General features: G+C 40.0%; 1 protein-coding gene across 1 annotated transcript in view; it reads left to right on the top strand.

The window, feature by feature from the left end:
- The window catches only part of pkd1l2a (polycystic kidney disease 1 like 2a), an 85,389-nt gene that overhangs the window by 41,477 nt on the left and 16,265 nt on the right, over window positions 1-27,647 (top strand). The window contains exons 19-29 of the mRNA XM_059993137.1: window positions 662-808; window positions 6,458-6,657; window positions 7,216-7,430; window positions 8,389-8,605; window positions 11,122-11,350; window positions 12,447-12,678; window positions 16,841-16,937; window positions 17,567-17,710; window positions 19,653-19,838; window positions 22,567-22,894; window positions 26,162-26,295. Coding sequence (XP_059849120.1) covers window positions 662-808; window positions 6,458-6,657; window positions 7,216-7,430; window positions 8,389-8,605; window positions 11,122-11,350; window positions 12,447-12,678; window positions 16,841-16,937; window positions 17,567-17,710; window positions 19,653-19,838; window positions 22,567-22,894; window positions 26,162-26,295 — 2,129 coding nt within the window. The remainder of the gene's footprint in view (window positions 1-661; window positions 809-6,457; window positions 6,658-7,215; window positions 7,431-8,388; window positions 8,606-11,121; window positions 11,351-12,446; window positions 12,679-16,840; window positions 16,938-17,566; window positions 17,711-19,652; window positions 19,839-22,566; window positions 22,895-26,161; window positions 26,296-27,647) is intronic.

Raw genomic sequence — 27,647 nt, forward strand, 5'->3', positions numbered from 1 at the left:
CTGATTTTGTTTGGGAAGCTGCCACTGTTTGGACATCTGCTCATGGGACGCAGAAGTAAAAGGGTAGAGGAAGAACAAAAGTGAGGGTCTGACAGGAGGTTCACCGCTGTTAATGTAACAAAACCATTCAGTACAGCAGAACGCAGGAACGACAACAATTATAGACAATAGACAGTAGGTGCTGGAGTAGGCCATTCGGCTCTTCTAGCCAGCACCGCCATTCACTGTGATCATGGCTGATCATACACAATCAGAACCCCGTTCCTGCCCTCTCCCCATATCCCTTGACCCCACTATCTATAAGAGCTCTTTCTAACTCTCTCTTGAAAGCATCCAGAGACTTGGCCTCCACTGCCTTCTGGGGCAAAGCATTCCACATATCCACCACTCTCTGGGTGAAAAAGTTTTTCCTCAACTCTGTTCTAATTGGCCTACCCCTTATTCTTAAACTGTGGCCTCTAGTTCTGGATTCACCCATCAATGGGAACATGCTTCCTGCCTCCAACATGTCCAATCCCTTAATAATCTTATACGTTTCAATCAGATCCCCTCTCATCCTTCTAATTATGCTTTCTCCTTGCAGATTTAAATTCAATTATTTAAAATAAAATTGCCGTTTTTACATTTGAGACTGACCTTTTCTATTTGACTTCCTTTCCAGGTATGTAAATCGTGTAACAGTGCTGGACTTGCAAACAGACCAACGATGGAGCTTCCTGTGTAACTCATGGCTGTCCATTGATTTTGGCGATTGTCTTTTGGACAAATTCTTTCCCGTGGCAACCGAGATGGATCTAAAACGTTTTAGGTACACATTGTAGCCGGCTGCAATGCAGCAAACAGTGTGGAACAATATAATTTAAAAAAAATAACCTGATGTTTTCTGGTTGTGGTAATCATTGATAAATTTTGGAGGACACGTTGCTCCTTGGGCATGGAGAGAGGACAGCAAATAACACAGCTTCATGGGAGAAATCAGTGATAAAATGTGCTGAAGGTTTAACCTTAGTTTATTGGTTATGCAGTAGAGGTAGAGAGATGTTTAGACATATAAAGCATAGAAAGAGGCTACTCGACCCATCACTTCCACCCCAAATGAGATGCCATTTGGACTACCCACTTCCAACCTGTTGACTTGTATCTTTCAGAGGGGGTGTTGTGTAATGAACCAAATTTGATGAGGAAGCTTAGGGGAAAAGAAAACCCTAAGGAGGCAATGATCATAAGATAGAATTAGTTTGAGAGGGAGAAGATAAAGTCAGATGTATCCTTATTACAGAGGAGTAAAGGGAATTACAGACGCATGAGAAAGGAGCTGGCCAAAGATTATTGGAAGGGAACGCTAGCAGGGTTGACTGCAGAACAGCAATAGTTAGAAGGTGCAAAATAGATATATCCCAAAAAAGTATTCTAAAGGGAGGATGAGGCAATTGTGGCTGACAAGGGAAGTCAAAGGCAGCATAAAAGCCAAAGTGGGAGCATATAATAGAGCAAAAATTAGTGGGAATTTAGAAGATTGGGGAACTTTTTAAAACCAACAGAAGGCAACGAACGGGCCAGAAGAAGAAGAAAAAAATTACATATGAAGGTAAGCCAGGCAATAGTATAAAAGTGGATACCAAAAGGACTTTTTCCGCTGTATAAAAAGTAAAAGTGAAATGAGAGTTGATATCAGACCATGGAGAATAACACTGGAGAGTTAGAAATGGGAAACAAAGAAATTGTGGATCAACATAATAAGAACTTTGGATCACTGTGGAAGACACTAGCAGTATGCCAGAAATTAAAGAGTGTCAGAGGCAGAGTGGGTGTAGTTGCTATTAATAAGGAGAAGGTGCTTGCGAAGCTGAAATGTCTGAAGGTAGATAAATCACCTGGAACAGATGGACTAAACCCAGGGTTGTGAAAGAGGTAGCAGAAGAAATTGTGGAGGGATTAGTAATGATCTTTCAAGAATCTGGAATGGGCCCAGAGCACTGGAAAAATGCAGATGACACTTCACTCTTGGTGGGGGAAGGCAGGAGAAAAGAGTTAGCCTGACTTCAGTGGTTGGGACAATGTTGGAGTCCATTATTAAGGATGAGGTTTCAGGGTACTTGGATGCACATGATTAAATAGGCCAAAATCAGTATGGTTTTCTTAAGGGGAAGTCTTGCCTGACTAATCTTTGGAATTCTTTAAGGAATTGTTGTTTTCATGGATATTCACACAAGGTAGCACACATAAGGTTGCTTAACAAGATAAGAGCCCGTGGTATTACAGGAAAGATACTAGTATGGATAGAAGGTTGGCTGACTGGCAGGAGGCAGGGAGTGAGATTAAAGGGGGCCTCTCCTGGTTTACTGCTGGTGACTAGTGGTGTTCTATAGGGATTGGTGTTAGGACCATTTCTTTATACTTTATATGTCAATGATTTGGATGACAGAGTCGATGGCTTTCTTTGCAGACAATACAGTGCTAGGTGAAGGGGCAGGTAGTGTTGAGGTAGCAGGGAGTCTGGGAGTCAATTAGATAGATTGGGGGAATAAGCTACATTTGGTTTACTTTTGCATCGGCATCGGTCACAGAAAACATGTTTTTTAGAGCATATTAGTGCTTACGTGTGGAAACAGCAAAGGCAACATCATTTTACTGAGCTGAATCCAGGAAGAATTTGCACCAGGAAGCAGGGAAATGTTGCATTTTCACTTATTACTGCAAGCCTGTTAGCTTAGCTAAATCTTCTTCCAAATCTTGCAAAGGCTACAGAAAGATTGTTGTTCTCCTCCATTACATCTTATTATCCGGATCAGAGAGACTTCACTAACAATTTCATACTTTATTCAAATGTAGAAATTAAACTGCAAACAGGAGAAAATCAGCAGGTGCTGGAAATCCAAAGCAGCACACACAAAATGCTGGAGGAACTCAGGAGGCCAGGAGCACCTATGGGAAACAGTAAACAGTTCACATTTCGAGCAGAAACCCTTCATCAACTGGAACTGCTTGGATAACTTTGTGAAGCATCAAAGGTGGAGGGGCAGGTAGAGTTGAGGAAAAAGGGATTCTGCAGAAGGACTTAGATTGGGAGAATGGGCAAAGAAGAAGCAGATTGAATATAGTGTAGGGAAGTGTATGACCATGCGCTTTGGACAAAGGAATAAAGGCATAGACTATTTTCTAAAAGGGGAGCAATAACAAAAATCAGAGGAGCAAAGCAACTTGTGCAGGACTCCCTAAAGGTTGACCTGCAGGTAAGAAAGGCAAATGCACTTTTAGCATCCATTTTGAGAGAACTAGATTATAAGAACATGGATGTAATACTGGGGGTTTTCTAAGGCATTGGTCAAACCACACTTGGGAGTATTGTGAGCAGTCCTTTATTTTTCTAAAAAAAATATGTGCTGGCATTGGAGAGGGTCCAGAGGGGTTCAGAAGAATGATTTTGGGAATGCAAGGGTTCATATATGAGGAGTGTTTGATGGCTCTGGGCCTGTAGTCGCTGGAGTTTAGAAAAATAAGGGGTGATCTCATGAAACCTATCAGATATTGAAAGACCTGGATAGAAAGGACGTGGAGAATATGTATCCGAAAGTGGGTGAGTATAGGTCCAGAGGGCACAACCTCAGAATACAGGAACACCAATTTAGAACAGAGATAGAACTATAGAAAAGTACAGCACAGAAACAGGCCCTTCAGCCCATCTAGTCCATGCTGAGCCACTTAAACGGACTACTCCCATCGACCTGTTCTGGTAACATAGTCCTCCATGCCCCTACCTACCATGTACTTATCCAAACTCCTCTTAAACATTGAAATTAAGCTTGCATGCACCACTTGCACAGACAGCTTGTTCCACACTCTCACAGTCCTCTGAGTGAAGAAGTTTCCCCTCATGTTTCCCTTAATCCTTTCCCCTTTCACCCTTAACCCATAAGGTCTAATTGTAGTTCCACCCAACCTCAGTGGAAAAAGCCTGCTTGCTTTTACTTCATTAATTTGCCAACTTTCACCCTGCCCTCAAATTTACCTGGTCCATTTCCAACACCTCCCTCCCCTTTCTTGATCTTTCTGTCTCCATCTCTGCAGACGGCTTATCTACTGATAACTACTAGAAGCCTACAGACTCTCACAGCTACCTGGACTATTCCTCTTCCCACCCTGTCTCTTGCAAAAATGCTATCCCCTTCTCGCAATTCCTCTGTCTCTGCCGCATCTGCTCTCAGGATGAGGCTTTTCATGTCAGGACGAAGGAGATGTCTTCCTTTTTTAAACAAAGGGGCTTCCCTTCTTCCACCATCAACTCTGCTCTCATACACATCTCTCTCATTTCCCGCACATCTGCCCTCACCCCATCTGCCAGCCACCCCACTCGGGATAGGGGTTCCCTTGTCCTCACCTACCACCCCACCAGCCTCCAGGGCCAACATATAATTCTCCGTAACTTCCACCACCTCCAACAGGATCCCACTACCAAGCACATCTTTCCTGTTTCTGCTTTCCATAGGGATCGCTCCCTACACGACTCCCTTGTTCACTCGTCACCCCCATCCCTGCCCACCGATCTCCCTCCTGGCGCTTATCATTGCAAGCGGAACAAGTGCTACATCTGCCCTTACACTTCGTCCCTTACCACCATTCAGGGCCCCAGACAGTCCTTCCGGGTGAGGCGACACTTCACCTGTGAGTCGGCTGGTGTGGTATACTGCGTCCGGTGCTCCCAGTGTGGCCTTTTATATATTGGTGAGACCCGACACAGACTGGGAGACTCTTTCGCTGAACACCTACGCTCAGTCTGCCAGAGAAATCAGGATCTCCCAGTGGCCACACATTTTAATTTCTCATCCCATTCCCATTCTGATATGTCTATCCATGGCCTCCTCTACTGTCAAAATGAATCCAAACTCAGGTTGGAGGAACAACACCTTATATACCGGCTGGGTAGCCTCCAACCTGATGGCATGAACATTGACTACTCTAACTTCTGTTAATGCCCCTCCTCCCCTTCTTACCCCATCCCTGACATATTTAGTTGTTTGCCAATTCTCCATCTCCCTCTGGTGCTTCCTCCCCCCTCCTTTCTTTCTCCCGAGGCCTCCCGTCCCATGATCCTTTCCCTTCTCCAGCTCGGTATCACTTTCGCCAATCACCTTTCCAGCTCTTAGCTTCATCCCACCCCCTCCAGTCTTCTCCTATCATTTTGTATTTCCCCCTCCCCCACTACTTTCAAATCTCTTACTATCTGTCCTTTCGGTTAGTCCTGATGAAGGGTCTCGGCCCAAAACGTCGACAGCGCTTCTCCCTATAGATGCTGCCTGGCCTGCTGTGTTCTACCAGCATTTTGTGTGTGTTGTTGTTTGAATTTCCAGCATCTGCAGATTTCCTTGTGTTTGCTTGCTTTTACCCTTTGTATACCCCTCATAATTATGCATACCTCTATCAAATCTCCTCTAAATGATTATATTTAAAGTGAAGGTTGATACATTCTCGATTAGTCAGGGTGTCAAAGATTATGGGGAAGAAGGCAGGGGAATGCAGCTTCGAGGGATAATAAATCAGCCAGGATGGAATGGTGCTGCTGACATGATAGGCTGAAAGACTTAATTCCTCTCCTAAGCCTTACAGAGTTTAAACTAGACAAGTTGGAGTTATTGCATTTGGCAGGTCAAATGGAAGGTGAAAGAAGTAGCATTTTCAGCAGCACTGATAGACAAATAGAGGATGGAGTTCAAGTCCATCGCTCACTGAAAGTGGCAACAAAAGTTGATTGGGTGGTAAAGAAGGCATGCAACATATTTGCCCTCATCAATTGGGGCACTGGGTATCACTAGGTATTAACGTTAAATGTTTCAGCTGCATAGAACTTTGGTTAGGCCACATTGGAGATACTGAGTTCAGTTCTGGTCACTGCGTTAATGCGAAGCTGTGGAAAGGGTCACTAGCACATTGCTCCGACTGGAGAGTACTAGCTATCAGCAGAAGCTGGGCAAACTTGAATTGTTTCCTCTGGAATGTCGGCAATGTGATAGAACTGTGTTAACTTTATAGACAGGGAAGACAGTCAGAATCATTTTCTCAGAGCTGTAGTGTCAAAAACTAGAGTGACTTTAAGGTGAGAATGGGAAAGCTTAAAGGGGATTTGCAAAACAAGTTTTTTTACACAGTGACTGGTGGGTGCCTGGAATGTGCTGGCAGGAAAGCGGTGGAAACAGACTCAACAGTGACGTTTAAGAGGCACTTGGCCAGGCACATAAGCATGCAGGGAATAGAAGGATAGGAACCATGTGCATGCAGATGGGATTAATTTAATTTGGCATCGTGTAGTGCAATTGTCACGGGTTGAAGGGCCTGTTCCCGTGCTGTTATTGCTTTATTTTTGTCTGATTCCAATTGAGTGCTGGGGGTTTTGCAATGTGTTCTTTCTGTTTCAGTCTTCTCTTCCCACGACTAAGGCAAAATTCCTGCTATGTTCCAACAGTAATCTGTTCTTCATGAAGACGGCCAGGGATTTCCGAGATGGGCATATTTGGTATTCGGTGCTGAACCGTCCACCAAGGAGCCCCTTCACAAGGGTGCAGAGAGTTTCCTGCTGCTTTTCTTTGCTGCTTTGCACAATGCTGACAAGTATTATATTCTGGGGAGTACCAAAGGATCCTGCCCAGCAAAAAATGGACCTGGGTAAATGGACCTAGTTCTTGTACATGATATATCATATATAAATGTTCATCTTTGAATAGAAATGCTGTTAAATATTCAGCTAATCCAATTAATGGACATGACTACACAATTCAAGTCTTCATATTGCAAAACTAAATGCCTTGAATAAAAATCAAAGAAATGTCTTTGGACGCTGAGTTCAAGCTGTGCATTGAACCAAAGTTTGTTTTACGATAATCTTACTGCCGGAAAATGATCTTGTTAAGCTGAAGGTATGTTGCTAATTTAGACCACAAGACATAGGAGCCGAATGAGGCCATTCAGCCCATTGAGTCTACTCCACAAAATCTGAAAATATTTAACAGTATCAACTAATTGTGCTTTTATAGAGAGAAAGAATTTTAAAGTTTTATTTCCTTTTAGTTCCCTTGGATTTTTCATGTTTGCACTAATAAATAAAATGAGTGTACAAATCTGCTTCATCGAAAAATAAATCCACTTGGAAAATGCACAAGGAATCATTTTGCACATAAACATTTCCAACTAGACCTTGACTTTGTTTTTTTTCCTCCTTCACAGGGAAGATTGAATTTACCTGGCAGGAGGTGGTGATTGGTTTTGAGAGCTCACTGCTAATGTTTCCCATCAACCTCCTCATTGTCCAGATTTTCCGAAACATTCGACCTCGATTGAAGGAGAAAAAGCAGGGCAAACATGGTCGAATATCTCCTTCGTTACCAACCCCACCCACAAGTCTTCAGACCTACTCTCTCACAACAGAAGCTGTGACAAAGGTTGACAAAGAAAAGTTTTAAAATATCTGTAATGCCTTTCCTGATTTAGATCAATGATAAAACCATCATCAGTCATTGCAGAGTTCAATCGTATAACGCTGCAATTTCCATTCATATCCAGCCTTAAATTCATGAATTGAATAAGTACATACTAAACCAGAAAGGAGCTGTTGGGAAAGGAACAGGTAGTTTGGCCAAAGAGTTAGACTTTGAGGAATTGGGACAAAGCAAAATGTGACTCCTAGAACATAGAAGAGTACATTTGCCCCACGATATTGTGCCAAACCCGCTGAAAAGCAAATCAAAATCACCCAAACAATCCCTCCTACCTACACCATGTCCATATCCCTCCATCCGTACATCTATGTGCCTATCCAAACATCTCTTAAAAGCCTCTAAAGAATTTACCTCTACCACCAAACCAGGCAGTGCATTCCAGGCATGCACAACTCCCTGAGTAAAAAAACTTACCCCTCACATCCCCCTTAAACCTAACCTTTCTGGCACTAGATATTTCAGACCTGGGAAACAGATACTCTCTGTCCACTCTACCTACACTACTCATCATCGTGTAAACCTCTATCCGATCTCCCCTCAGCCTCTGGCGCTCCAGACAAAACAACCATTTGGGAATAGAGTCACAACAGATATTGTTAAATGCAGTCTTAAAAACTAAACTGTTATTCAAGTGTTCAGATAGTTCTTAATTATATTTTAATTGAGTAAAGCTGATTGAATTCCAGCATTTAAAAGAATGTGGATTAATAGTTCATAATATGGATATGGACGTCAATCTAAAATCTCATTGGCAACATAAAATAACCTTTCTAGGCTATTATCAGAAGAAAGTAAAGGGAAAATGTGGTTATAGTATAAGGGAATTAATGGAATTAAGTATTTTTAGAGCAGTTATCAGTGTCATACGTCCAGTCTTTTTAAACAAATCTATTTTACGCAGGACATCCAGAGGATTGCTAACTCACTGACTAAAACACAGAAGAATCCACAACCAACACTGGACAAGGATCTGAAAAAAACAACTGACATCAATAAACTCCTAGCGTTAGTTGAAAACATAATCCGAGAGCAAAACAGAGTTGACTGTGAATTTTATCATGAGAGTTGTATGAAATCAGATACCCTTATCCTCAGCCTGGGATCATTTGATTTGAAAGGTGAGTTTTAAAAAACTTGCCTAAAATATATTTAGCGTATGAGTAAGAGAACTAAAATGATTTAATTTTACCCAGTCACAAGAAATATACAGATGAAGGAAAATGTCAGCGCACCTTAGCTCATTCATCTATAGAAAAACCTCCATTCCCTACAGTCATCTTGTATCTTGTTAAATGTATCTTGTTCGCAATTTTTGTCAAAGTTATAGGAATCAAGCAGACCACTTAGCTTTGGCTCCTGTTGCACAACGAAATTGGGATTACTTTATTATTGTCGAGTGTACCTAGCCATAGTGAAAAGTGTCTTGTCTTTGTTTCAGCCAGGCACATCATTTCATATATAAGTACACTGAGGTGGTTCGGAAGGAGGACAGAATGCAGAACATCGTGTTACAAAGAAAGGACAGTGCAGGTAGTTAAATAAAGTGCAATCAAAGGATTGGTTCCTAACAATGCCAGGATCACTCAAAGTGCTATGCACCTTTTGAAAAAGTTCTTTCTGAAGAAGTTATTTCTAGGTTATCTATTTACCAATTTAACTCTATTCCATGTTCTAAAATCCTGTCATAGCCTCAGGCAATGCTCTGAATTAATTTCATCCAGACTGATTGGCACTGATACATTTTATATAGTCTCCTTTCAGTCATTTCTTTCAATGTCAAATACTTCTAGTTTCCTCCAATCTTCTCGGGTTTGTTAATTCTTTCATTTTAGAGATTAGCCTTATTGTTCATAAAAAAAACAGGCTTACATTTTTTTAAAGTACATTTTCTGTACTTTAAAAGCAGTTTTGTAGAGAAGTTTTCTCAGGGACCATATTTGACCAGAATGACTGGATAATGCTTCCTCACATTGTTCAATGAGGGTTTTTTTTTACTTAGATAGCCAGATGCCTCAAATAATTAGTGTGTTTTCCAACAAGACAGGACTTCCTTTAATTATCTTTAATTATGAACTGAATCAGGCTATTGTTGGAACTTAGGTCAGCATCCAGACTCAGCCAAATGAGTTGCTTTTGACTCTGTATAAGACACCAATTTGAATTTCTTTTTGTTTCTGGACGATGTTTTAACAGGAGCATCAGATTGTGGAGAGGATGGCAAAGGCTGGTGTGCTCTGGTGATACTTCATGGAAGGTTCAGATATTCCTCTCTGCCCTCCCCATTCATAGTATTCATTCTATTATTGCTGCTGTAGTTAATATAAGAATACATTACTCAAAAAAACGTCAACATTCGTCAACATTTGCCTTGTGGTTAAATTGCTGTACCAAAGAGCTGTACTAATGATCATGAACTCATTATCTCCAACTCCTCCCCCTTCCCTTCCAATCCTGATGAAGGGTCTCGGGCCTGAAACATCAGCTGTTGACTCTTTTCCATAGATGCTGCCTGACCTTCCACAATTTCTCCACAATTCTGTTTGTGTTGCTCCGGATTTTCAGCATCTGCAGATTTTCTCACGTCCAGGATTCAATCTCCTGGTATCGTCCAGGAAACTTGAATATAATTAGTTAAATAATCTTGATTAGAGAGCATATCAGCAAATGCTGATCTCAAAACTTCTGAAAAGCCATTTGATTCTCTTATGGGAAGGAAAGCTGCTGGCTTTGCCTCATCTCACGTCTACATGACTTGGGGGGTCTTTGCGATGAGGGGGATTCTTACCCACTCTCTGAGAAAACTGAGCAGTATGTGCAATTTCACCACATAAACTAGAGCAGTCAAGAAGGCAGATCACCACCACCTCCCACTCAATGACAAACTGAACAAACATTTCCTCATGAGGCAATCAGCAGTTCTCCCTATATGGTTGATATCCAGTACCTTACAGTTACTCCACCAAACAAGATGTACCTTGTGTTCGGATTCCCAATGTCTGTAAACAATATAGATTGGCTAGTGGTAACCTTTTCTAAACTGTAATCCACGGTGAAACAAATTGTGTTCATATACTGTGGTTACTAATATCCACACATGTACAAATGGTGGAGGTATACAGCTGGTCAGACAGCATCTATTGAGGGAAGTGAATAGCTGACACTTCCAGCTGACACTATTCATCAGGGTTGGAAGGAAGGGGGCCAGAAGCAGACCGAAACTTTGACTTTTTATTTCCCTCCATAGATTCTGCCTGACCTGCACTGCTCCTATAGCATTTTCCATGTTTTACTCAAGATTTACGATGTGTGCAGAATCCTTCCTGTCTCTGTACTTATTTTATTTAGAGATAGAGCACAGGACAGGCCCTTCTGGCCCAATGAGCCATGCTGCCCAACAACTCATCTGTTTAACCCTGGCCGAATAACAGGACAATTTACAATGACTAATCAATCTACTGACTGGTATGTTTTTAGACTGTGGGAGGAGACCCATGGGGTCACAGGAAGGACATACAAATTCTTACAGATGGCGCTGGAATTGAACTCTGAACTCTGACATCCCCAGCTGTAATAGCTTTTCATTAACTGCTATGCTGCCGTGGTGTACAGTTACTAGACTTTCTTTTACTTTCAGAACACGTCACAGGCTCTGACCCTGAGAAGGGTGTGATTGACAAGCAGAGGCGAAGTGATTATAATCGCCATCTGTACCTCCAGATCCAGCGCATTGAAAACGAGCTGGGATTCCTTGGATCAAGCAAGTTTGAGAACCCTCTGAGCTACAGACAAGCTGTCCAGCAGGTGCAAAACATGAAGGATCTTCTTGAGACTGCGAACTGCAGTTCTGATTCTGTTTCAGAAAGGTAATTGTTAGAGTGATTTTTGGGTTTAGGACATAAACATTTAACAATTGACTTTGGTTACCAGGCTTCACATCTGAAAGTGTATTGTGCATTTAATGTGGAGTGCAGCTCTGAACAATGAGTTCCTAAAAGCTGTGAATCCCGTCCAGACAATGCTGATTCAAATTCATTTGTCTGTGGCGTGGATGTGAATCAGGACACGTGAAGCTTGTATGCAGTTTCAAAGAAAGCACTGCCCATACATTGTAAATATGGAGTTGTCCTTTGATGTCTGGCACATAAAATATCGATCCCCACGTTAGACCAGCAGACCTTTCCACCAAAAACGTTCTCCATATGATGCCTTGTTTTGTCAAATAAAGTAGCTGCTTTGTAATTTTCTCCAGTGCCTTCATTCATGCAACAACAGTAATAACCCCCTGGAATAAGCCAGTATATCAATCCTAATATAATATTCCTATGTATTGATAGTCTTGTGAATTCAGCCCATGTGTTAGGATTACTACTTGTTTTAAATTTTCAGAATTTCAGGTTGCAGCTGTACCCACAATCCAGCCTGCTCGAAATACAATACCCAATGCATTATCTAGCTGTTAACTGCATGAAACTATAGCTCTGTGTTGTGAGCAACAATACACATACCACTCTAAGCAGGGAAACTTTGAAGAGTGCATTGACTCAAGCTCTTCACACGTACCTCTGGCAGCTAGATCTAGAGAAGCAGTGGTCAAAGCGACTGTCTGGGATACCTTAAGAAGGGAAAGGGGCAAATCCAAAATAATATCCTTCATAAGTTAAATAGAAAGTGTTAGAAATACCCAGCAGGTCAGGCCACATCTATAGGAAGAGAAACAGGCCAAAGTGTAGTTAAGTTAGCTGTTGGCATGAGTAGGCGTGTAATAGATGTTAGAGGATAGCTTATTAATAAAATACTTATAACATTATCTGACACTAGAGCAGGGGTTCCCAATCTGGGTTCACGGACTGCTCGGTTAATGGTAAGAGTCCATGGCTTAAAAATGGTTAGGAACCCCTGCTCTAGGGAATATCCAAATGGCTGAATCAAATTGTAACCTCTGATTATTTTCTTTCACAGATTCTCTCCTATTCCTAGTCTTTCAGGAGACAGCAAAAAGTGTCACAGTTCCAAAGGTTTACCCTGGTGGTTTGTCTTCATTGGGTGGGGCTTGGTTGCAGCCACCAGTGGTGTATCTGCATTTTTTACTATGCTCTATGGATTACACTATGGCAAAGACAGTTCTATCAAATGGCTCATCTCCATGGCTATCTCCTTCTTTGAAAGTGTTCTAATTACACAGCCTTTAAAGGTAATGGAAACCTTTATTCTAGAATCGTGTTGCATCATAAGTTTTAAAAGCAGTCTTTATGGGGTAGACAAAATATTCTGTTGTTTGAAACCAGTTTTAGATCACTGAAGTATTCTAAGGATGTGTGGTGGAGAGTATATTGACTGGTTGCATCATGGCCTGGTATGGAAACAGCAATGCTCTTGAACAGAAAATCCTACAAAAAGTAGTGGATATGGCCCATTCCATTATGGGTAAAGCCCTTTCCACTGTTGAGCACATCTACACGGAGTGCTGAATCACAAGAATTCCCACCACCCAGGCCATACTCTCTTCTTGCTGTTGCCATCAGGAAGAAAGTACAAAAGCCTCAGGACCCACACCACCAGGTTCAGGAACAGTTATTATCCCTCAACCATCAGGCTTTTGAGCCAATTATAACCTCACTTACCCTCCATCACTGAACTTTTCTTACAACCTATGAGAAGTTCCTAAGGCAGCACCTTCCAGACCAACTAGAAGGACGAGAACAGCAGATACCTGGGACACCACCTTTTGGAATTCCCCCTCCAAGTCACTCACCATCCTGACTTGGAAACATATTGCCGTTCCTTTATTGTCACTGGGTCAAAATCATGGAATTCCCTCCCTAACAGAACTGTGGGTGTACCTACACCTCAGGAATTGCAGTGGTTCAAGAAGGCAGCTGATCACCACCTTCCCAAGGGCAAACTAGGGATGGGCAATAAACACTGGCACCCACATCCAGTAAATGAATAAATTTAAAAAATCACTTTCAAGGAATCCTCATTTCATGTTCTGAATATTTATTGCTGATTTTTTTTTGTATTTGCAGTTTGTCGTTTGCACATTGGTTGTTTGTCTGTCCTGTTGGGTGTGGTCTTTCACTGATTTTATTGTGTTTCTTGGATTTACTGAGTATGCCTGAAAGATATATGGTTGTATATCTTACTTAAATAATAAATTTACTTTGAATTATATGAATATTTTCCCAAGTATCTAGCTTAAGTTTCCATGATTAAAGTATTAGCCATTGTTATGACTGTGACTGAGTCAGTAGGGCTGATAAATGCAAATTGTATTTATTCAACACAAGAAGGTCCTCTGCAGAATCTCTTTCTCCTGTCCTGACACTCAACAATATAGTGATTTCCTTTAAAGACAAAAATACTAGATAACTACAGTTTCAATAATTACCTGTAACTTTAACATTTTGAGCGTAGAAAGATAACTTTTGCAGTACTACATACTTTACAATGAGAGCATCCCAAATGCCAGAAACTGTTTGGATATTCAGATATCAGTGGCTGGTCCAAGGGGTTCTGAGCACAAATAAGTCAACACCCAAAATAGACGTCTCCTGATATAGTGTTGAGGGACAGCTCCCTAATTATTTAAAAGCAGAATATACATTGACAAAATTGACATGTCCTGAACTGGGTCTAAATAGCAGGGATATGTCCTTAGCAATGTGATAATAGAGGAGATAGCCACCTAATGCTTCCCTGACCTTATGCAATTTTCAGTGAGGACCATGAGCATTGATTTATTACCTTCTCTTGTAGTTAGAAAAGTACAGAATCAAAATGTGCAACATCCTGTGATTGGTGTTGATGGCCTCAAGGTATCAGTGGAAGTTACATTGTGAATAGAACACCGGTTTCCATTTAAAAGAACTAGCTGCTCTCCCGTTTCCATAGCTCCTGAAAATGCCACAACCAATCAATTATTGGACATTCTGTTTCCAGTTCTTTCATGAGAAGAGATTACCAGGTGAACAGAAGATTCAGGAATGTGCTCATAGCGTCCTTGGAAAATGAACAACATCCACAGACTCCTGGGAATCTCTAGTCCATGACCATTCAGAGGAGAGAAGGAATATCCTGGATGGTCCTGAAAACTTTGAGTCAATACATCAGAAGCAGTTGGAAGCCAAGAATAAACAGTGGGAAGATTGCAGTAGCTTACAAACCATGCCCCATCTGTGGGCAGGATCCAGATCTCAGTATTCTTTTGCACCTGTGTTGTACATTTAGCACATGGGGTTGGGTGGGACTACACCAGAGGTCATGGGTTAAGGGTGAAAGGTGAAAAGTTTAAGGAAAACACGAGGAGAAACTTCTTCACTCAGAGGGTCATGAGAGTGTGGAACGAGCTGCTAGTGCAAGTGGTGTATGCAAGTTCAATTTCAATGCTTAAGAGAAGTTTGGACAGGTATATGGATGGAGGGGTATGGAGAGTTACGGTCCAGGTTCAGGTCAATGGGAGTAGGCAGTTTAAATGGTTTCACCACAGACTAGATGAGCTGAAGGAGCTGTTTCTGTGCTGTACTTCTTTATGATTCTATGCAACCAAGGGCGAGTTCCTCAAGGGATCTGCCTACCTAAATTGGTCACAAAGGATGCAACAAAGTATACGGATTCTACTCACAATCTTCATTCTTTCACATGCTCTGCCTAGCTACTAAATTATGGTAAAACCATAACCAAATGTCCCCAAGATTTTTGTTAAGTTGGTGTTCTGTTTGTTAAACACAGCATCTTAAATAGTGTTAACTGGAAATGGGATGGTTTAGCTCTTTAAGTTGAATGATTAAGGTAAGATTCCTCTTGTGTGAATTTGAATCAAAATTATTCTCAATCTGATGTGAATTTACATAGTGCCATATGAAATAAGTAGAAATTATTATAAATACATAAAATCAGAATGATAGCACAGGGGAAAGAATACTAAATCACCATTGAAATACTACCAATGTGCAGTTTTCTATAAATAAAAAGAAATCCAATAAAGCCTCGATGAAATTAGTAAAACCTCGAAGTTCTCCATGCCAAATTCAGAGGTGTAAAATAGTGCTGAGGGTCACCACAGCACAGGATAACGTGAAAATGCTGGAAACACTCAACAGATCAGGCAGTATCTGTGGAATGGGACTAATCTGATATTTAGTCAGAATAGTGTCTTTGACATGAAGCGTTACCTTTGTTTGTCTTCCCACAGTTGCTGCCAGATCTGCTCAGTTTTTGTTTCCATTTCAGGTTGCCAGCATCTAGAGTTTGCTTAGAAATTTGTGGCAGGAGCTGCTTCCTCAATTCAGAAGTTCACAAAATATTGTTGTTGGGTTTCCCCATGTCTCTGTCAGTATGGCAATTTCTTATCAACGTGTTGCAGTTGATACAATGTAACACAGCAGTTGAAATCTCTACAGACAAATTCTAAAGGTTCAAATGTGGGAACAATAGCCTTCCAGCTACAGAGGATTGTTGGTACTGGAGAAATGGAGTTTGCAGTGATGGGGGGCAGGGGAGGAATGGGAGTATGGACTGGAAGGGTCAGAGAAATCTGGACTGGCCATTGAAGAGTAACACCCACAGGAGACTATGGAGTTCCTTCAGGGCCTTAACCAGGTGCTCCTGGCCAGAAGTTGCCAGCACTTAAGAGAAGTCTATAATTTAAACAAATTCCTGTCTGCTCAGCCTGATCCTGTTGGCTGCAGAGAAAGTAGCTGAAGTCTTCTCTCCTTGAATATGAACTGGGTGAACTCCCTAACGCAGCAGGAAACTGCACAATGTGAAATATGGCCGAGATCAGCAGGCGCAGTCTGGAATGATGTTGGGGCTGGGAAGCTGACAGTAACCGTGAACCTAACCTCCATGGACAGGCATATCCAGGTGAAATTCAAGGTCACAAAAGCCACAAATTACAATGAGGACAAAGAAGGTGGTTTTAATGATGGTTCTTTAAATAGAATGATTTAATAGCTGATAGCTCTGTGAATAAATTGGAACTGTTGTCTTCAAAAGCAGTGACATTGAAGATCTTATGGCAGATGGATTTTGCACATTTCACAAGAGATTTACACTGAATAGTGCCAGAGAAAATGAAAAGATGAAGAAACAACTTTGTTGACAGGGCAAAAATAAAATCTCAAAATTGTTGCCCCTTGCATTAATCCAATTTTCAATTTCACTGCAACTTTTTTTGATTCTTATGCTTTGCTTAATATCTTTTGAAAACTTGTGACTGACTTAACACCAATGAATAATTGTTGATTAATTAGCAATAATCAATGCCAAAGGTTCAATTTCTAATCAACAACAGTTTGGTTCAATATTATTTTGAGTAGAGTTTTTTCAATACATTTTGCTGTCTGCCTGTTTAGGTGCTGGGTTTTGCAGCTTTCTTCGCTCTTGTCTTGAAGAAAGTCGAACCGGAAGACGATGGTGAAAGCTCAATTGACAGCCCCTTTTCTACTTCAGGTGACCTCTCCAGTCTGACTCTGCTGATCAGATTCTTGTTCTTTCTCACTCGTGTTCCTGATTACTGATACTGAAAAAGCAACATTGCCCGGCCACACTTCCATCAAGAAGATCAAATTATCAAAGTGGGCCTAAAGGGGAGCCAGTTCTTAATTTTATATCAGTCTGGGGGTCAGTCACAATCATTTTCTTTTATCCTCTCTCTTTTCCCTTGCTCCGTCCAAACCCAGCCAATTGAAGTAGTCTATGCTTAACCTTTTGAACCAACTTGTTCGAGGAATTGAGACAAATGATGCAGTTACAATGAATGCCATACGTTTCAAGACTCATTCTTGACATACCTGTGATAAATGGAGATTTATCATTTTCACAGCATTATGTCCTACTGAAGACTAAAAGGCCAGCATGGCCCTTCATATTGAATAAGCAAATGAAAGAAATAATGTAATTTAGCTAAATGTAACACTTAGATGAAGCTATTTGATCAGGAGGGGAGGGACATTCCTCCGGCTAGTGCAAAACAACAGTGCAGTGGATCCTTACAGTTGAGAGCAAACAGACCAGGAGGAAGAAAATGATTGTCTTTGAATTTACATTTCCAGGCAGTGACATTTTAATATTGTTTTCAGTGGGGGACCTCAGTGTTCTGCTAGCAGCTCGCAGGGACAGCAGCAGCAATATCTATCAGCCACCGCCTCAAAAGGAAGTGGAGCACATGAAGAAAAACTCTATAAAAGAGCAGAAGGTGTTTGCTTTGATCAGGGAAATACTAGGTAAGCAAATACTTCTGAGCTGCTATCTGTTTTTACAGTCTCCACTTGTTCAGGATTGCTAAGGGTAAGTGAACAGGAGAAAAAAAAAGATGCAGATTAATTGGTCTCCAAAAAGTACAACTTCTAAGACAGCGTAGGACACTCATAACCACACTGTATCAGCTCTCTTTGAAGAGTGGACGGCACAGGAAAGAGAACTGTGTGTAATCAATTAAAATATAAATAAAGTTCAGAAAAAAGTGTCACTTTCATTGCATTCTTTAGATGGCAACACACAAATGCTGAAATCACTCAGCAGGTCAGGGTGCATATATAGAAATGAATAGACAGTCAATATCTCGGGCTGCACAGTAATTCTCAATTTAGGGCATTGGGACTTCTGAAAGTTAACACCATTTCTACATGTGGAAGAAAAAGTTCTAGTCGGAGGTTGTCCACAAAGAGATTTTGTTTGGTCTTTACTGATGCAATCAACATCGAACAGTAAAGTTAGTAAAACTTTGAGTACAACAGTTTTGCTATAACATACACTGAAAGTGTCAAGCCCAGTCGATGAAATGTAAATGAGCTCTAAATTATGTACCATGTCAAAATGATTTTTATACCAAGTTGATATTTCAATTTTTGCATCAATCCCATGCATATGCCCAAATTATTTTATTATCTATAATATGTTTATAAAATTAATTAAAATAGTCTGCTTTTTATCTTTGTGATTTGCTGTCTACTGAATTAAATCTGATATACCCATCCTTTTGTCTCTTGTCTGTTGCCGGCACTTCTACATGAAATTCAAAACAAAAAGCCAACTTGAGCAGTAGGGCTCTGGAGTCCAGAAAGACTTTGTTTGCATATACTTAAGATGTCAGTTACAACCCTGTGCCTTTACAACTGCCAGGAACATCTGAGTCTTGGTACCATTAAAATAAATGGTTTTATTAATATTGTGTGAACATTTTCTTAAGTGAAGACTTGTGTCACAATGAATCTTAGGTTGAATCTAATGTTTTACCTAATGATGTCAAACTATTTTTTGCCATGGACCAATACCATTAAGCAAGGGGTCCATGATCGCCCAGTTGGGAACAGCTGGATCAAAGGGATGCAAATGCTTTAGTGATGATCACTTAATTAGTCTATTACATAATGCCACAGAAATAATTAAAAAATTTGAATAGGTCGGGCACACAGGTCTATCTTCATAGCTAAAGTAATCTTGTTCCTCTTGGCTTCATATTAAACTAGGATAAAGCTGCATACCTGAAATGCTAAATACCTGAAATAAATATACCCTATATTTCTATAATCTCCCAGTGATTAATATTTGCTAGGAGACCTTAAATGAGCTTGTTGCTTCTCTAATACATTTAAGCACCTCTGATGAGACTTTGATAGTTGTCAAAAAGGCACTGCTGAATTTAACATTTATGCAAATATTCATGCAATCAGGTAAAGACCTCCACAAGACTAAACTGATCAGTGCCGTATCTGAAAAGCAATGCTACAGTGTTAAATCTCTTAACATTGTTTGTGTACTCACTTAGCCAAGGGATTGAATATAATGAGTTGTTATACCGTCACAAACTTCCCCTGCTTACCTTTAGTCAAAGATATGGCAGAAATACTTGCCCAATTTTACAAAGTGCCATATGATGTGCTCCAGATTTTTAAATAGATTTTCTTCTATCAAATTTCCAATTACTTCTGACTTATTTCTTATCGTTCCAGAGGAAACATGTCATAAATCTATTAACTAGATTCTAATGTCTATAATAATAAAATTGGGCAGTATGAAGCAATTCTAGATATTTTCACATCGCATTAACTTTTTATAATTAGATTATTTATTACATTTAATGTAAAATAGCTGCAGTATTTTATTTGCAAGAATAGTTTAATGGCACGTTTTTGTTTGTTTAACATTGAATTTTGCATGTTGTAGCCTACCTGGGATTTTTGTGGATGCTGCTGTTGGTTGCTTATGGACAGCGCGATCCAAATTCCTATTATCTGAATAAAGCAATTCAAAACAGCTTCACCAGTGGATTTGATGAGACCTTGAGTTACAATGATTTCTTCAAATGGGCGAACACTACACTTATCTGCAATTTATTTGGCTTCTATCCAGGTGAGTCAGATGGGAACATCTCTAAAAATATCAAGGATTTCTATAAAACAGAACATGTTGAAATTACTCAGCAAGTCAGTCAGCATCTGTGGAGAGAAAAAAACTGGTTAACGTTTTCGGTCAATAATCTTTCACTACAATTGACCCTAACTATTGGGCCCAGCCAGGAAGGAAGCAGATGTCCCTTTCTTCTGTGCACTTTTAAAATTAGTAATAGAGATGGGTGAAAAAAAGTTTATGCTTCTAGTCATACTGAACTGATACATCTGCATATCCGCCAAGTGTTCAGTGAGCTTTTATTCCATTGGTGTGCATTTACTTTATTTGACACAGAGAAAGGCTGTAGACCAGGAGTAGAAAGGTTTTCCACTGCCGACATAGTAATCCTAAAATGTAGAGCATGGAAAATAGCAGTTGTGTGGGGAATGGAGAGGGTGTAATGATCACAGACTTAGGGATAGAACAGTTCCATGGATAAGGAATTTCAGTGGTGGTCAGTGACTGTGAGGATCAAGATCATGTCAGGAAGGTGGATGACTGAGTGTGTGTGTGTGCAGGATACAGGTTATTTTTAGGGACCTGGGGCTTTTCTTCAGCCACAAGCTTGCTGGAAGGGCACTTACATCTTCTGTACAACTGTGCTTTGCCTTCTTTCAGCTGCCAGGTTTCCTGCACATGGAAAACACAGCCTGTTAAACCTAGGTCATCTATCTTATCGTGACCCTTACACTTTCTCCACCTGCACTTACTCTGTAACTGCAGTACTATAGTCTGCGTCCAATTTTCTTTACTACCTCTAAGTAATTATGTTTGATATAATCTATCCGGATGTTGTACAAATCAGCAGATTTTCACTGTATCTTGGAACATGTGACAATAATAAACCAATAGCAACAGAAATATGAAACATTGAAAAGAGATAAGGTGAAGTAGGCAAACTCACTGTAATACTTCACTGACCAAGCCACCTATCAGGAGTGTTTAGTTTGCCGCCTTTTCCTCTCCTATTCTTTTACCTCACAACTTTTTTATTTTTATTTTGGACTGTGTATTTAGTTTAACTACATATTGTATGTCTATAAAATATACTTGCTGCAATTCACAGCTTTTTTCCCTCTATTATTATGTATTTCATGTACTTCTGCTGCAAAGACAACAAATTTCATGACATATGCCAGTGATATTAAACCTGACTCTGATCCTCATTTAAAATAGGAATGGGGTTGGGCGGTGGTGGTCTTGAGATACGTTTTAAGATCTCTCAAGTCCACTTAAACACAAATACACTATATTTTGATGGGGTTTAAAATTTCCATTGTAATATTATTTTTTTACATCTGATTTCTACCTCCATATTCCCCAGCTCTTAATTCTTAACTGAAACAGAGGCGGGAAGGAACTCTGGAGCAAAAGGAGCAATATGTTAAATGGATATATGGTTCTCAGTAGGACTGGGACTGATGAGATGGGAGGGGTTGTCAGAAGACAGAATAAGAGAAAGGGGAATAAGATAGTGAGAGCATTGGATGGTATCAGGAAGGGAAGTGGTACTGCATTAAAATTGTAATGCTACAAAGGGAGGAGGTGCTTGAGGGAGCAAAGAATGAATACATTAAGTTGGAAGTGAGAAACAGAAAGTGTATGGTCACACTACTGGTTGTATTTATTAGTCCTCCAAACAGTGAGAGAGCTGGAGGAGCAAGAAAATCACAGAAATGTGCAAGAACTATAATGTGATGATATTAGATGACTTAATTACCTAAACCTAATATTAGTTAACAATAAAGTAAAATGAGAGAAGGAAGGTATTTTTGATTGCATTTTCCTCACTCGTTAGTAGAAAGGAGGGAAGGCTGGATCTGCTGCAGGGGAGAACAGAGACTGGGGAAAGGAATGCCCATCATGTTGAAACTAATAGTAGAGATGCACAAACAATAATCAGAAGTGAACTTCTAGGTGGAAAGAAGTAAATTTCAATACGATTTGAAATCTGACTGAGAGTGGGCCAATGTCAGTTAAAATGGAAGCAAAATTTGACAGGAAAAATACAAACCAGGACATTGGTTGATTTATTGGTTGATCTGACAGAAATTTCAGCTCTATATTCCTATGGGCTTTGGTTACCTTTTGTATTTTCGCTTATCAAGAACCTAACCATCTCTGCCTTAAAATATTCGAAGAATCTGTTTCCACGTTTTCTTTGAGAAAGAAAGATCCAGGAACACACAACCCTCTGAGGAACACAAAAAATTGCCTCATGGATAAATTAGTTGGATAACCTCTTACTTTTAAACAGTGACTTCTGGCTCTAGTTTCTTCAGCATGATGAATTCCACCTTCTCCACATACACCCTGTCAAAATCTGTCAGGGTCTTGTCTGTTTCAATTAAACTCTCATTCACTCTGCTAGACTCCAGTGGCACAAGTCTAGCCGATACAACATTTCCTACCTACTCAAATATTAATAAACCAATGAACTGCTTCCAATTTATTTACATCCATTCTTCAACAAGGAGACCAATGCTGTCCCAATAATGACTCAATAATGCCCTATATGAATGAGGCATAACCTGCAAGAAATGATAATATTGTGCTAACTTTCCTCATTAGTTGGTTTGTTTGCCTTTAATGAATCATATAGGAGGACAACTGTATCTCAAAGCTCTGCAATCTCTCTCCAATTTTATACCTGCAGAAAGGGTATAAAAACATCTGCTTCAAATTTCAGGGTTCGTCACTGACGGCAATTCTAAGCTGGTTGGATCTGCCCGCATTCGACAACTCAGAATAAAGAGCAACAGTTGTCACATTCCAGCAAAGCTGAGGGGGTCTATCAGGGAATGTCATGCCCAGTACTCCTTGGATAATGAGGATATGTCTGCCTATGGTCGTCACTGGAACAGGACTGTAGCTCAGAATTCCTCCGACCTGGACTACGTCTGGCAGTACCAAAGCCAAAGTGAACTGCGCAGTTATCCCATATGGGGAAAGCTTGCCATGTACAGTGGGGGTGGCTACATTGCAGAGTTGGGTGCAGATGCGCAGGATGCTTACAGGTAACCGAATACTTTGAATATCTAAGGTACTACCTATTTTACAAAGCCAATGTGTTTATATCTCTGGAGAAGCAATGCAATAACCTTAATGTTTCATTGTGTTTGAAAGATTCTATTGACTGTCTCCTGAAGCAGAAGACTTTAAATGTATTGAGTTCTTTTGAAGACTCAGTGGATTATAAGAAGAATCAGGAGAAGTCTGATAAGAGTCGACAAAAGTTGTTTTGGAAATACTCACCACATGCTTCATTTATATTCGTGAATGATTAGATATGCTAAGTGTTATTCTCAATGCAACAGTTACTACTGCCTCCAAGCACTCCAAGGCTTTCAAGCTGCCAGGAAAGACAGGCCGCTCCCCTTAGGGTGGGAGTACGCTGGTCGTTAGTGGGGGAAGGGTACAGTTGTAACACAATTTAGATGTTCATAATCAGAGTAAAGATGAACAACGAGTTTGGAAAGAGTGCAGACGATATGGCCCAGAATATGTAAGCTTTCGTGAGAAGTGCCAAAAACAAGGTGATTAGGAACACCCCCATCCCGAGTCATGTTGTATCATATCCCGTTACTCACTCTTCCACATGGCCACTAGTTAGCAACGAACAATATCAGAATGGTCCAATAATTTGTTTTTTTAACTGATGTTGAGGGAGCAATGTGAGTGTCGGCACTCGGGAAGCACTCCACTCTTTTTCTTTTATTCCATTTGAACAGGTGTATATGCATGTTTCTTCCACTTAGACCTTATCGATATATTCCCATAATTTACCTTAAGCTCCTCTAAGGTATTCAAAGAACATACTTAACAATGGAACAACTTTATCAGCAAAGCTTGGCAGTTGTGCTCTTGATCTCCTCTGGGATTCCAACTTCATGGCTCTTGCTATGTTCTCCTGATCATAATCTGTCTTCTCTGTATCACAGGAGTTCCCAACTTGGGGTCCTGTGTTAATAGCAGCAGCCCTCGGAATAAAAAAGATTGGGAATCCCTCATGTATCAGAAGATGTCCTGATGCTACTCTTTCTGATTCCCCTTTGTTTACCAAATTTGCCATCCTTATGTGAAATTCATGTTCATTTGCTCCATGATGACCATTCTCTATTCAATGTATTGGATTTCCCAACAAAGTCAGAGCATAGATGGTTTGGGGACATTGTACTGAGGTAGCCAGTAAGTAATGGTGCAATTTTCACTCTAACTAGCACGAATGAGGCTGGGTGAGTTCCAGTCTGATCTTCACTTCAAACCATCAGTCTGCAGAAAATTGTAGGTGACATCTATTTACGCACCTTGCAGTGAAGTTAGTCATGGCTCCAGTACAGAATGGCAATCGTCATTTGTGGTTCTGTGATCACTGTATTCCTACACTTAATGTTTCATAACAGCTTTTTTTTTAAAAAACTGTGGTTAATTAATCAAAAAAGCCATTCTAAAATTGAGAGTTGAAGTAGGGTGAGAGGACGGTGTGTATGAGGAATGTGCTTCCTGGAGGGTCAGAAGGTTGGAAGATGGAATGAATTTAATGTATGAACATTGCAACACGATAATTTGACAGGCTTTACATTACCATTCACTTTGTACACTTCTTCTTCTGTTGAATTACCTGCTTGGAAACATTCCTGCTTCCCCTTCCCCCAAGTGCTTTCAATAGCTTGACTTTAACCGAGCCTCCCTGATCCAATTAATATAGGGTAATAGGTTGTAAGTTTACACAGGTGTCAAATTTAGACTCAAGGTTATGACCTTTGGCATCAGTTTTTTAAAAGTCAGCATGTTCTTAATGCAAGATGGCCTTGCGAACCTTTCTTGGCTACAACCATTGCTCTTTACCGCGGGTTGTCGGGGGGTTTGTTCAAAGGGTCTGAGTTTAGCCTTGGAATGTCTGAACATTAGTAAAACTCATACTGCAGGCAACTCTCCACATCCCATCCCCCCCGCCCAAACCTGTTAATAGAGTTGATAATGTCTTCTTTTCTTGAGTGTGGAGATTGGGTGAGCTCCCAGATACAGCAGGAAGCAGTGAAGAGAGGGCTGCAGCTGCCTGAAGGCTAGGAAGCCAAGAATGACCGTGACCTTGATCTCCATGGGCATTGCAGTCATGAGTACTAGTGCATGGGGTCACCAGGGGTCGGGCATTTGAGTAAGGACAAGGAATGGCACTTGCCTGTTGTCCTTTTGTAACATCATCTTGAAAAGCTTGCTTGTTGTGTGAATAAATGAGAGCTGTCATTTTTTCAAAGTGAAAGTTGAAAATTACACTGGAGTTGAACTTTATGGACTGTATTGCTACTAACAACATTCTTGGTCATTTCTCACAAAAGCAAATGAAAATATTTCTGATAAGACGGTTAATTGAGTATGCCAGCAAGAAAATGAATATAGGTTGTATATGGTGACATATATGTACTTTGTAAATAAATTTACTTTGACCTTTGAACTTTAATGCATCCAAAATGAATGCAATATTTGCTTTCCTCCGTTAGCATAATTTTCAATTATGGAGTACCATTTTTTATGATGTTGTGTCATGGAACTTCCAGGCTGTTGTATTTCTGATCAGATGTTAAACCAAGGTCTGTGAATCACTTCAGCTGATTAGAAAATATATCCTGGCATTATCTTTAGAAGAATGGGGAGAGATTTTGGCAATGCCTTTCCCAAAATTGGTTCTGTCAATGAATTACTTGTTTGGAAAGAGAGCAAAGGAAAAGAATTGTTCTAGAATCTAGCAAACACTTGATGGACAACAAGGCCTCCTTCCAATAATTCTAAACATCAACTTTTAAGGCACACAGGAGGTTCCATAAGCAAAATTCTGCACACATTGGGGATTTTTTTAATTTCATTTTAGTATCTTCCATTTTATTATCTCACTTGGGACAATATTTTGCACAAACATTCTGTCTTGGGTGTTTTTTTCCTGATTCCTAGTTCTATAACCTTTTACTTCTCAGTTCTAAAGCAAAACATTGTTCTGTGCATTCTCTCCCATTATGGTGATTAACCAATTTCCCAGTTGACTAAACATTGCAAGGCAATGTAAATTATTGTATTTTTCCTCTTCTATTTTCTTCTAACTCTATTGAATCCTCATTTATCAGTTCCAGCCAAAATTACAGAGCAAGATGTTGATCTATGAGTTTTCTCCGGTTAACCAATATCCTGATTGACAAACATTTGTAAAGTAATCTGAATTATTGTAGGCAGGACTTGTAACAATATCATTACATATTCAATAATATATTACATTCTTCTTGAATCCACAGAGTTCTTCAATACCTATTTGATAACAGCTGGTTGGACACCTACACGAGAGCCATCTTTGTAGAATTCACAGTCTATAATGCAAATGTGAATCTTTTCTGTATTGCCACGTTAATATTAGAAAGTAATGCTATAGGTAAGAATAGATATTGTACTTGGCATTATTAATATCCACAACTTATTGGTACCTGAACTGTCAAGTATATTGCAAAACTTTTTCAGATAATTCTACAGTATAAATGGATCATAAAGAATCGCGTACCTCCAGTTGCATTTTTTGATTTGGCCCAAATCACAAAGAAGAGAAAACTGTTCCAGTAATTATACCAGTGTATAAAATTAGAAAATTGCACTTTTGGTTAGGCAACATGTACAGTTATAAACAGCTAGTGCTTCAGATTTATTGCATGTGTCATAACTGGGAAAACATTCTTAGAAATTGAATCAGAATCAGAAATATTTTAGGAAATGCTGGAAGATCACAGTAGCTCAAGCAGGATCTACCTAAGGAAGAGCAGTTAATACTTTAAATTGAAGACCCTTCATCAGAGGGTCTCAGTCAGGTCTAAAACGTTAAATGTTTGTTTTTCTGCAGATGCTGTCTGACTTAAATTTGTCCAGCATTTTCTGTTTTTATTTCAGATTTCCAGCAACTGCAGTCTTTTCTGGATTTTAATTCTTTTAGAAATGAGCAAATCAGCAAGGAAGGGATGAGGTCTGTCATAGGACGGGGAACAGTAAATATGAAAAGGTGGAATGGTCAAGGTAAAAGCGGGGACGGGAGAGCAATGGAGCATGTAAAGCCACACAAGATGGGCTCAGAAATTGTATATTTAAATACCAGAATCAATACGTCTGTAGCCATGCAGAGAAATGTTAGTAGTGATTATGTGATAAAATTGTTGAATGTGCTATTTGTAATGAAGGAAGCTGCTTAATCAAGATGAGAAGCAACCAGTAGGCCATACTCTGAGTTTAATTATAACAGAGTAGGATGTGACATCAGAGAGGTCAGAGAAAAATTACAATCTGCAGAAAAGTGATTAGTAGTGCAGGTTTGATTCCCCCTTTAAATAAAGAGGCTCAAATAGCCATGTTAAACACAGTTAATCTATAAGATAAGCAGCTCAGCTAGCAAGCTTCTTGTAGCAGCAATGACACATATCTTTGTTGGTACGGAGGTCTTTTATCAAAGGATGATGCAGAGATCGTTCTACATTTCTTCTGCTAAAATTCAGGACAGTTGGTAGAATACAATAGAAATTAAGGTCTACAGATAATGAACACAGAGCTGGACTCACTGAAATATGCCTTTTGTCTTTTATAGCCTGTGTTTTCAATTGTGTTTTTTGTTGCCGTGTGTGCAATTTATTTTTGCGCACTGGGGTTGATGTTTGATGTTTGTCTTTGAACGGATTGGTACCATGGTTCTTCTTTGTACTGTGAGTGTCCGAGAGGCAGACGAATTTCAGGATTGTGTACTGCATT

Source organism: Hypanus sabinus, chromosome 17, assembly GCF_030144855.1.
Source record: "Hypanus sabinus isolate sHypSab1 chromosome 17, sHypSab1.hap1, whole genome shotgun sequence".
In the NCBI taxonomy this organism is placed as follows: domain Eukaryota; kingdom Metazoa; phylum Chordata; class Chondrichthyes; order Myliobatiformes; family Dasyatidae; genus Hypanus; species Hypanus sabinus.